The 11,815-nt window shown below is 49.7% G+C and overlaps 1 protein-coding gene across 1 annotated transcript in view; it reads right to left on the reverse strand.

The window, feature by feature from the left end:
• LOC122368407 (CD109 antigen-like) overlaps positions 1-8,421 on the reverse strand; it is a 114,434-nt gene extending 106,013 nt beyond the window's left edge. The window contains exons 1-2 of the mRNA XM_043342316.1: positions 8,245-8,421; positions 4,479-4,747 (exon numbers count right to left, since the gene is read on the reverse strand). Of these exons, the coding sequence (XP_043198251.1) occupies positions 4,479-4,747 (269 nt within the window). The 5' untranslated portion in view covers positions 8,245-8,421. The remainder of the gene's footprint in view (positions 1-4,478; positions 4,748-8,244) is intronic.
• Positions 8,422-11,815: the final 3,394 nt, after the last annotated feature.

Genomic DNA, 11,815 nt, shown 5'->3' on the forward strand with positions numbered 1-11,815 from the left:
AGCGTGCCATGGGCTATCTGTATGCCAATTTTGAGCGAAATCATTACTCGAATTTGAATCCGAATTTTAACGTTTAAAGTGACCTTGACCTTGACCTATGACCTTGACCTTGGATTTTTTCGAATGTGCTACTGCTTCTCGATGACACGAACACAGTGGTGGCCGAAATTTTCAAATCGGACCATAAACAAAGATTCTACAGGGTACGGGGACTAAAATTAACGTTTAAAGTGACCTTGACCTTGACCTATGACCTTGACCTCGGATTTTTTTCGAATGTGCTACTGCTTCTCGATGAGACGAACACAGTGGTGGCCGAAATTTTCAAATCGGACCATAAACAAAGATTCTACAGGGTACGGGGACTAAAATTAACGTTTAAAGTGACCTTGACCTTGACCTATGACCTTGACCTCGGATTTTTTCGAATGTGCTACTGCTTCTCGATGATACGAACACAGTGGTGGCCGAAATTTTCAAATCGGACCATAAACAAAGATTCTACAGGGTACGGGGACTAAAATTAACGTTTAAAGTGACCTTGACCTTGACCTATGACCTTGACCTCGGATTTTTTCGAATGTGCTACTGCTTCTCGATGAGACGAACACAGTGGTGGCCGAAATTTTCAAATCGGACCATAAACAAAGATTCTACAGGGTACGGGGACTAAAATTAACGTTTAAAGTGACCTTGACCTTGACCTATGACCTTGACCTCGGATTTTTTCGAATGTGCTACTGCTTCTCGATGAGACGAACACAGTGGTGGCCAAAATTTTTAAATCGGACCATAAACAAAGATTCTACAGGGTACGGGGACTAAAATTAACGTTTAAAGTGACCTTGACCTTGACCTATGACCTTGACCTCGGATTTTTTCGAATGTGCTACTGCTTCTCGATGAGACAAACACAGTGGTGGCCAAAATTTTTAAATCGGACCATAAACAAAGATTCTACAGGGTACGGGGACTAAAATTAACGTTTAAAGTGACCTTGACCTTGACCTATGACCTTGACCTCGGATTTTTTCGAATGTGCTACTGCTTCTCGATGAGACGAACACAGTGGTGGCCGAAATTTTCAAATCGGACCATAAACAAAGATTCTACAGGGTACGGGGACTAAAATTAACGTTTAAAGTGACCTTGACCTTGACCTATGACCTTGACCTCGGATTTTTTCGAATGTGCTACTGCTTCTCGATGAGACGAACACAGTGGTGGCCGAAATTTTCAAATCGGACCATAAACAAAGATTCTACAGGGTACGGGGACTAAAATTAACGTTTAAAGTGACCTTGACCTTGACCTATGACCTTGACCTCGGATTTTTTCGAATGTGCTACTGCTTCTCGATGAGACGAACACAGTGGTGGCCGAAATTTTCCGATAGCTCCAAAAATGAAGATTTTATAGGGTACGGGGACTAAAATTAACGTTTAAAGTGACCTTGACCTTGACCTATGACCTTGACCTCGGATTTTTTCGAATGTGCTACTGCTTCTCGATGAGACGAACACAGTGGTGGCCGAAATTTTTCGATAGCTCCAAAAATGAAGATTTTATAGGGTACGGCGATTTTTAAAGTGACCTTGACCTTGACCTATGACCTTGACCTCGGATTTTTTTAAATGTGCTACTGCTTCTCGATGGGACGAACACACTGGTGGTCGAATTTTTCAAATCGGACCATAAACAAAGATTCTACAGGGTACGCAGTATTTTGACCTCTCAAGGTCAAACGGTTTGACCTAGGAAAAAAAGGTCACCATTTTCGAACTCAGCGTGCCATGGGCTATCTGTATGCCAATTTTGAGCGAAATCATTACTCGAATTTGAATCCGAATACGAATACGACGCTAACTTTATGGACATGCGACTGACGGGGGGAGATAGCGCTGCGGCGATGACGTGACTGACACGCCCGAAATGTCCGGCCAGATACGGCCGCTGATGACTTTCTGACCGAGTCGGACGAATCGAACGGTGAAAAACAGCATGTACGAGGAAAGAAAGTAGTTAGGATGAGCTGAGTAGAGTAAGAATCAGATAAGTTGCAGACTTCACAGCAAAGCTGGAGTTCCGAGTTGCTGTCTAGAATCATCCCTAGCCACTTGAGTAATTGACCGGAACTCTCCAACCGTCACCTCTTCCCCCAGCCATTTCAGATAAATTAAAAACTACCTGGATATTTACCTTGTTTGACATTGACTAGCTTGATGGATGATGATTGCTTCAACGGGATCTATTTTACACTAAAAACATAGCTGACCATTGGCCATTCATCTTGGAGACAGGGACAAATGGGCAGGGACTCTTACAGATGACGCCTCGATAGTCCCACACCTGATCAGTATCAGTCTGGAATTACTCGGAAGGTTCTCCAAGATTTCATTCCTTCAAAACCTCCGCAACCATCAGACCAAACAACCCATTATCGAGCCACCCACACAGGATGCACCAGACAGCACATCTCTCGACCGCAGTCGAGCGGACCCGGCCGAAAATCGATGTACCGCGCCGCCAAGCCGACCGCCAGGCGCCCGGTCATACCCCCAGGCTACGACCCAGTCAGCTGGTCATCAATGACCTCTGGAGGTCACTGTGCCTCGGCTGGGGGCACAGGGGAGACGCTGTATGGGAGGGTTTCGTCTCCTGCACCTCTGACGCAGACAAACCCAGTCCCATCTCTAGCCTCAGCCGAGCCGAGCCCAGCCAGGCTCGACCCGGCCAGCCAGTCAACACAGCTCCGGCGGAGACTGCAGCAGCCCTCGCTCCTCCCCTCTCCCCGTCCTCCGTGCCTCTCCCCGACTCTCAGCTCATCGATTTTCAATCCTTACGGCGACGGGGCACGCGGCTGGCCCCTGGGGAGCAGCCAACCCCGCCCAGGTGTTGTTTGATGATAGGAAAGGAGGGAGATGGGAGAAGACCGATAGGCGATGAAGTGATTGGGAAGGAGGTGGTGATGGCCAAGAGATATATCAACTTCTGTCGAGGGAGTCATTTTGCATAAACGTAAATCATAGACTAATGACATGCTGAAAATGAGAAGTTGGTTCCATTTCGGCGAGTCTTTTAAACCGATTCAGGCAGAGCATCAATGCCTTGCCGTAATGCACGGACGCATCCTCAGCCAATATCTATACCCAGCGGGGCAAGGCTAGACCAACGATATGGCACAGTAGCATACCACCCTATGGATGCCAGAGGCCAGCCCACCTCCACCCCACCCCCAGGTCAGCCGGTGTGCCTCGCGCAGACGGTGGCGTGGGTGTGGGCCGTTCCGCCGGCCGCCACTGCACCACTGCGCCCTGTGTGCGGTGCGCACACAGCGGCGCGTGGCTGTTTGTCATGTGATCCGGTTACAGACGCCACAGCCGCCCCGGGCAGTATGACCGCCCCGTGCCCCTCCCCGTCACCCAAATATACGCCAGGGAAGACCTATACCCGGAGGAGAGCGCAATGGGTATGTCGGGGCTGATGTTGATATTCATGGTGAGAGAGGTTATGTGATATTACATCATTTTCAGATTGCAGAGTGCAGAGTACTGACTGCTGACTCAATCATCTATCACGTTCTTAATAAATATGTTAATTACTTACAATAGAAATAACGACATTCCAATAAGCAAATGGAGGCATGCTTAATCAATGCAATGACGTTCAGCCCAACAACTCTCATGACAGTTATTCCCAGAACTCAAAATTCAAAAGCCTCCGACTTCCGAATTCCGAATCAACACCAGCGACGGCCTGGTGAAAGGTTTTTATAGTTCTGTCACAACTGTCACCATGTCACCAGGCGGCTGTCATCTCCGACCGACGCGGCGGCGACAGCACGGCGTCGGTGGCGACGATTGGCCGTCGATGACGACGACATCGCGTTGGTGCCGTCGGCATGCGGGACAGGTGCTGAGGAGTGGGACCTAATCGCTGTCACGTGCACAGTGTGGGGTCCGAGAGACATATAGCCGGATGGGAAGAGGAATCGAACGCAGGGATCGAATACGAGGCGAATAGGCATGTGCGTGGAAAAACGTAATGGACCTAGATTATGATGCAGCACAAGCCACGGCGCTTTTATTTTCCGAGTAATAGATAGTAGCATTCAGAAGGCAGAAGCAGTCCAAATCAGTAACAGCTCTATTGTTTTGTATCGTCATGAGAGATTGCATGCAATGGCTTCATCGTGTTCAGGAAATGAAGCAAAATGCGTTCGTAAAATGTGAGGCTTGCCTTTTTCAAGAAAAGACATGAGCCTGACTCACGTAATTATGGTAAATCCTTTCCTGAAGACCGATTTACAGTCACGTCGGACAATGATTTCAAGTTCCGACACATGAAAAAAAAACGGGGATAGACAGATGGGACAAGCTTATCACCATCGCGGATGGATGCACTTGATCGTATTATTTTGCACAGGACAGGAAGCGAGCCCCAGCGAAAGAGACCCAGGGATCTCCGTCGGTACTCACGCCGGCTGGCCGGGGATGCGGTGTGCCTCGCGCGTCAGGTCCATAACCTGGAACCCGGCCGGAACCACAAAGTCGGCCGGCGCGTCCGGACTGACGAGGAAGTTGCCCTCGCCGTCGGCGTCGCTGCCCCGCCAGCCATCGTCGTTTGTGACGAGAGAGGCGGCAGCTGGTCCGGCAGAGACCGCGGCGGCGGCGGCGGTGCCGGTGGAGAATGTGGTGACGGTGACATACCACAGCACACACAGTGGTGCAGCCGGCACCAGCCGCATCTGTGGGGAAAACGGGCGTTAGTGAGAGCTGAAGGAGCCAGTAGGTGAGATGAGACTTAACTTGTAGGCGGACGGTACCCACTAAGTTTGGACAGAAAGACAAAACATGCGAGTGGACAAACGGTACGTCTATCGACAAGCCTGGAAGGTCGGTGAGTCTGCCAGGGCAGCTTGACACAGGTCAGTTCAGAGGCTTCACGATTGGGGGCCTCGTGGACGAGCTGGTCGCTGCAGCCTGAGCGTAAAAATTGCAGCTGGAAACGCTGGATCCATGGGAGGGGGGGGGGGCGGTTGGGGCAACGTAATCCCTGCAGCGTCCGAGTCACGTACGCCATTTGCGATCTTCCTACTTTCAAAAAAAAAACCTAAGCATTTGCACGAAAGTCTGCACGAAATTTGCCCATCGGTAGGTAGATAAGTTCAAGGACGTTTGTGTGTGTGGGGGGGGGGGGGAGGGCGCAACCGGCATTCTAAACCACCTTTCTAGATGCGAAAATCGCCACGTTATCAGTACACAAGTGGCAGGCGCGCACACAGGATTTTTGAATGGGGGGGGGGCACGACCTTCGAACTGGGCCCCCCCATGCCGAAGGGCCCCCCCCCCCCCAAAAAAAAAGATACGGCCCACGGGGCTATATTTCGGTTGGTTTGAAGCTTGAGCAATTGGTTTGTCAATGCATGGTAAGACAATTATTTCGGTACCAGCTTAATTTTCAAAACATATATATTTTTACGCTAGCATGTTTTTTCCTCAAATGCGACTCAGAGCCGGTACATATACCTAATCATCTAATTTATTACGTAAAACATTTCATTAATAAACATTTTTGCAAGTCCCCCAGAAATCAGCCCCGGGCAGCGACTGACTGCCGGCCGGCCGACCGGCCCCGGGTGGCTAGAAGCAGGGGCCGGTCACTGTTTGGCCCGGATGTGTAGGAGCGGGAGCAGCACTCCTTTTTCACGTATATTCGCATATTTTTTTTAGGCACATCAACATGAAATGTCATTATATCTGATACGATGCGGGATCACAGACTAGAGATCCAGCTTATAACTTATATTTAATGTTTAACCAATGAATCAAATCAACAGGACTATGTACGATGCATGTCGGACACGTACCCAGAATTTCACCCAAGAGGGGGTCACCTGCTGGTCACCTGACCCCGGGCCCGCGAGTCACCCGGGGGCCCGGGGTCAGCTCAGGCAAGGATGTATCCAGGACCTTTCGATGGGAGGAGGGAGGCACGGTGGGTCCAGTCTCACTGGCAGACGGGTCTCTTTAAAACGGCCTTTGCATGAGAAAATGTGGAAAATTGGCGAGCAAAAGTATCATTTATGCCCGAGGAATGTGCCTAATGTACACTAATGCCTAATTTACATGGTATTTTACGAGCGAGCGAAGCGAGCGAGCTCCTCAGAGTCACCGGTGTGTGGCGCGCTCAGAGGTGCCAGTGAAAGGCCGTCAGATGCGCTGGTGTTTGGTCCTCACAGGCGCCGTTGCGGGGTCTTAGGGCTTAGAGACACTGGTGGGGCCATCATTGGCATGTGTGTGGTCCTGCAAAATGGCCTGCAAGTGGAAAGTGGCCCGTCATAGGCTGGCAAGGACACTCAGAGGCTGGTAAGAGGCCCTCAGAGTCACTGGTACGTGGCCCTCAGAGGCGTCGGTGTGGGGACTCTCAGAGCCGCCGATGTAGGCCCTTAATTAAGATGCGCTGGTGGGGGTCCCTTGGAGGTGGCGCGAGGGGCCTCGCAGTTGCCGTTGTGGGTGCCTTTAGAAACACTGGTGTGGACCGTGTGTCTATCACAGACGGATGTGGAGCCATAGCAGCCAATCCCTCGTTGGCCGTTACTAGGGCCCTGAGCGGCCGGCGAGGTCTCTCAGAAACCGGCATTGGGCCTTTATGAAGATAATTGTGGCTACATAGGAGCCAATAACGTCCCCCCACAAGCCCTGTGGTGTCCTTCCGAGTTGAAGTGCGGCCAGCGCGAATCCTCTGCTACCAACTGGCGCCGCAGGGCCCCTTGGTTTCGAAGGAACCCTAAACCCGAGAACGGGCACGTACCCCATCGCTCCCTTGCTATGTCACTGAATCCAAGTGATAAGGGACCCTTTAGGTAATCAGGGGCGTTTCAGATGACCAGGGGTTTTCAATTGATCAGGGGCCCACCAGGTGACTATGGGGCCCCTCTGGTAACCAGGCGCCCCTCAAGTAACCAGGGACCCCATCAATAACCAGGGCCCCTCATTAACCGGGGCCACTCAGGTAAGTGTAGGAGTCCCGCAGATAACCAGGGCCGGCAAGGTTTCTCAGGTCCGTTTTTGACAAGGCTCTTATTGACTCAGGTGCCAGCCCTTTGCCATCAGCAGAGGGCCCTTTCAAGCCTTTTGAGGGCCGTTTAACGTCTCTTGAGTTTCCATTGAGACCTTCTAAGGGCCCTTTGAGCAGTCGAGGGGCCTTTGAGACCTTTTGAGGGCCTCTTGACGTCAGCTGAGGACCGTTGGACGCCAGCTGAGGATCGTTTTTGGGCCTTCTGATGGCCATTAGACGCCAATGGATGACCCTCTGACACCAACTGGGGCCCTCTGACACCAGCTAAGGGCACTTTAAGTTTGACGCTAGCTCAGGGCCCTCTGACATTAGCTGGGGGGCCTTCTGACGCTAGCTCAAGGCCCTTTGACACTCTTTAAGGCCTTCTGACGTCCGTTCGACGTTAGATGAGGGCCCTTCGAGGCCATCTGAGGGCCCTTTAAGGCCATCTGAGAGCTCTTTGAGGTCATCTGAGGGCCCCTTAAGGCCATCTGAGGGCCCTTTGACACCATCTAAGGGCCCTTTGACACCAGATGAGGGCCCTATGACGCTAACTGAGGGCCTTTTGAGGTCATCTGAGGGCCTTTCGAGGCCATCTGAGGGCCCTTCGAGGCCATCTGAGAGCCTTTTGAGACCATCTGAGGGCCCTTTAAGGCCATTTGAGGGCCCTTTGTACACGGTCTTCGGTGGTCTAAGGATTAGTTAGAGGCCCATTTGAGGCGGCCTTCGGCCGCCTCAAATGGGCCCCTATTCCTTCGAGTTGGGCCCCCCAACTCGAATGGGGGGGGGGGGCACGGGCCCGTGTGCCCCCCCCCCTTGTGTGCGCCCTTGACAAGTGGTGAATACAGAAGTCAAGGTAATACTCAGCTTTCGTCACCGTCTTACAACATGCAAGAAGCCGCACCATGCTAGGAAATTCGAATTAGAACGGCGCGCACCTTCCAGTCGTTGGTGCGAACGCGAGCAACATCTCGGAAAACGTCTATCAAGTTTCAGATCGGCATGTTTGCACTCTGCAGGTCCGTATCAGTATGTTTTGATACATATGTCAGTTGACAGTTTGCATAAGAAAATAACACACGACGACAAAAACACTAAAATGCAACCGATCACCAACTGTTCCACGTGATCAACGGACATCATCATCATGGGAAGTTGAAATGAAAAGCGCGCGCCTGCACTGACCTTGAACCGAATTTCCGTGCTTCGTCTGTCCGGCAACTGGAACAACACGATTTCTCACAAATTTAAATCACTGAATGTTCCATCCTGCACTTCCACTCTCAATTTCCACCGGTTCCACTCTCACGCACGCAGAACCACGCAGAACAACGACCAACGCCGACGACGGCCGGGCGGCGACTGCTTTGATTTCTGCTGCGCCGGGAGCGCCGCGGCGCGCCACGCGCCACACCGCTGCGCGCCAAACTCCAAGCCCCGCCCACTTTGAACGAGCGCAGCCGGCGGGCGCCGCCTGCCGGGGGATCCCACGCTGAATGACAGGATGAACGCGTGTGAAAATGTGTTCGCGGTTCGCTCAGTCCAGATCGGTCCCAGACCCACGGGCACCATTCAGTGGACGGTGCACACCTGTCCTTTGTGGTAGAGCGATAGAGCCTAAAGGACCGATAGAGAAAATTTACTCGTATTAGCATAAGTGGGATTTGAAACGGTCTTCATTCATCATGTAGGAAATGATCATTGATCGTGGGTCGTGGCGTTTGAGACGGTACAATATGAAAGCGGCATAGGGATAATCTTAGGAAGCAAAATAAAAAAGTAGCTATCCGTCACCATCAGGCATCGGTAGGATAAAGGATTGTGATTGCAGGATTGCAAAATCCTGATTGCATTCCTTTTTGGTGGATTGCACTATTTATTATTTATATACACTGTGGATTGCACCTGGATCACCTGGATTTGAAATCCATTAAAAAAAAACAGGATTTGATTGCGGATTGCATTGCATCATGCTTCCAATTTTTGCAATCCAATCCGGATTGTGTTTGATTAGTGCTTTGAAATGGTTTGTTGCGATTGAAAATTATGAGATCGGCTTCATCGGCTTAATGTAGGTACTTTGCTATCAAGGGCTTTACATCGAAACTTGAAATAATTTAAACGCTCAAAATAATATACGCTGATGAACTACATAGGAAGGGCAAAATTCGTATTTGACGGCGAGTTTTAAAAATATAAAACACTGGTTGGGTAGCGGTTTAAATGTGGGGGTGTTAGAGGCAAAAAATATTTCCCATAAAATACCTGTGCGGTGTGCCTTAGATAGGAATTACTCGCAAGACTAGGTACTAGAAATGGGTGATTTGGGGATGGAGGCACGGCCCTATGCCCCCTCCCTCCCCCAGATCCACTAGTGCACATAATAATACAACAGGATTGCAAAAAAGGATTGCAGATTTGATCACAATCCAAGTGAAAAAGGGGATTGCAGGTAGGAATGCAATCCACTTCGGCACTAGGAATGTGGATTGGGAATGCAATCCTTTCAAAAAGGATTTTACCGATGCCTGGTCACCATGGCATCTCGTAATCCGTGCTGGATAGGCCGGGCAATACTAACATCTAAACAGGGTGGAAAAGTTATTTGCTGACACGCTTTTTATTGGACGTTGGCATGTTCGGTAACTCTCACAGCTCGTCATCCCTGATCATTTTTTTTTAATCCAATCTTCAATGAAAAACTGAAAGTCTCCCGTTCTCACCCCCCAATAAACGACGACCAGCAAGCGCTGTCAGGAAATATTCGTACAGGTGCTGACATCTATAGTAGACTCACAACGCCGACGCTTGGTGCTGACGCTAGGTAGCGCCGAGTGTCGTTGATGGTCCGTGCAAGATGAATGAAGACGAATCCTGGCCAGTAGGTACCACCGCCACCGACCAGGCGGTGCGGGGGGGCATTTTTTTGCCCCCCCCCCCTTTAGTTTTTTCGATATATCTCGAGAACCGCTACGCCGATCGTCACCAAACTTTCAGTACCCTCCTGGGAGTAGCTAGCGCACATGGTGACCAAATTTTTTTCCAAAGGCTATGATAGGTTGGCCGCTAATGACGTCAGAGTGACGTCATTTTTGCCATTTTCGACCCAAAAAAAAGTTTCGCGGGAAGAGCTGTCAGGACTACAGCTTTAGAGATACAGAAAAATGTTCCAGACATAAAAGGTGTGGAATCAAGAGGGCTACAAAACTGCTATTTCGGTTTTTCGAATTTTTTGGATTTTGACCCCCAAAAATCAAAAAATAGATTTTTTGAAAATAATAACCGAAAAATCCAAAAAGTTTTTCGAATTTCGAAAAAACCGGAATATATGTGATAGTCCCTACCGCCTTCTATCTACATACCAAATTTGAGATCAATGCCTCTTTTTTGGCCAAGTTATAGCGAAAAAACTTCAAAATTGATGACGTCAAATTTTCAAACTCAATTTTTAGCAATTCTAGACCTCGTAGCGCAAAACAAAGACCACCATTAGACTCCCCGTGACGAGCTGCATCGAATCGATACCCATTTTATGCAAAAATATCAACTTTGAAATTTGACCTTTTTTGACCTGACCTTGACCTGACCTCCACCAGAAAGTGACCTAAACCGTACCTGATGGTCTTATAACCAATACCATTGAGTTGGAAATGAAAAACTGGCCATAAAACATGCATCGCACAACCTTAGTAAAGTTGGGTTCATGTGGTGACCCTTGGTGACCTTTGGTGACCTGACCTGTGACCTGACCTGGTATGACCAGTGACCTCTAATAGCAACATATGTACTAGACAACTGACGCCTTATCGCTGATTTTCGACAAAATGCGTTTTACTCGGTGTTATAGCGCTTTCCCTAGAAGCCCCGTGAACGGTGAAACATTTTATCTTTGACCTGACCTGTGACGTCATCGGTGACCCCGAGGTCAATGAAATTTGGATTCCCTCGACAAATTTTACAGGGATATCGAACGCCGTTTGAATTTTCCGGATCCGTCCAGTAGTTTCGGAGATACGAGGGGGGGGGGGCAAAAAAAGGCCCCCCCCCACCGCGCGGAAGGTGGCTGGGAGGCCCACCGCCTGCCGGGTTAAGTCATCTTAAGTGTAGGGTTGGTTACAATCTTTCAGTTTCGACTCTTTCGTCCGAGTGGCTGGCAAGAAAGTAGCCACGTCTGCCACGGGGAGTTCCACGGAGGTCGCTGACGAACTAGTGGGAATGTTTTGAAAGATATATTTCCGCAGTGACAAAAATACATCAGCAAGTATCGTTATCTTGGAATATAGAACGATAAAGATGATTGAATTGAATATAGGTAAATAATAAAACGATTAGTTTTGAATTAATTGCTAAAATGTGTTGGCCCGGTCTAAACAAAATCGGCAATATTTTTATCGCAGTGCAGAGCAGTGATATATAGACTTGCATATTCTAGTGAGCACCCTCAACTTACCCCCGAAAACATCGGGATCGGTTAACCACAAGGCTGGGCGTATTCATACACCCACGAGTTCGGCATGTAACTGCAGTTATGACGGCAAATTTCCCGGAAACGGCAATGTATATCCTCGTGGCAGTGACAGTTCATTAATAACTCCTCACGTCACGAGACATGCTGACGGTCGGGGCACGGACGGCTGGGTGAGTCATGGCGTCGGCGACAGGCCGGACAGGACATTTATTAAACCTACCTTCTTATCGCCCCGGGCTCTTGACAGGGGCAGCTCAGGTACGCACGAGGTCAGGGCAGGTCAGGTCA

Source organism: Amphibalanus amphitrite, unplaced genomic scaffold (assembly GCF_019059575.1).
Source record: "Amphibalanus amphitrite isolate SeventyFive unplaced genomic scaffold, NRLGWU_Aamphi_draft 000945F_arrow, whole genome shotgun sequence".
NCBI classification, from domain to species: domain Eukaryota; kingdom Metazoa; phylum Arthropoda; class Thecostraca; order Balanomorpha; family Balanidae; genus Amphibalanus; species Amphibalanus amphitrite.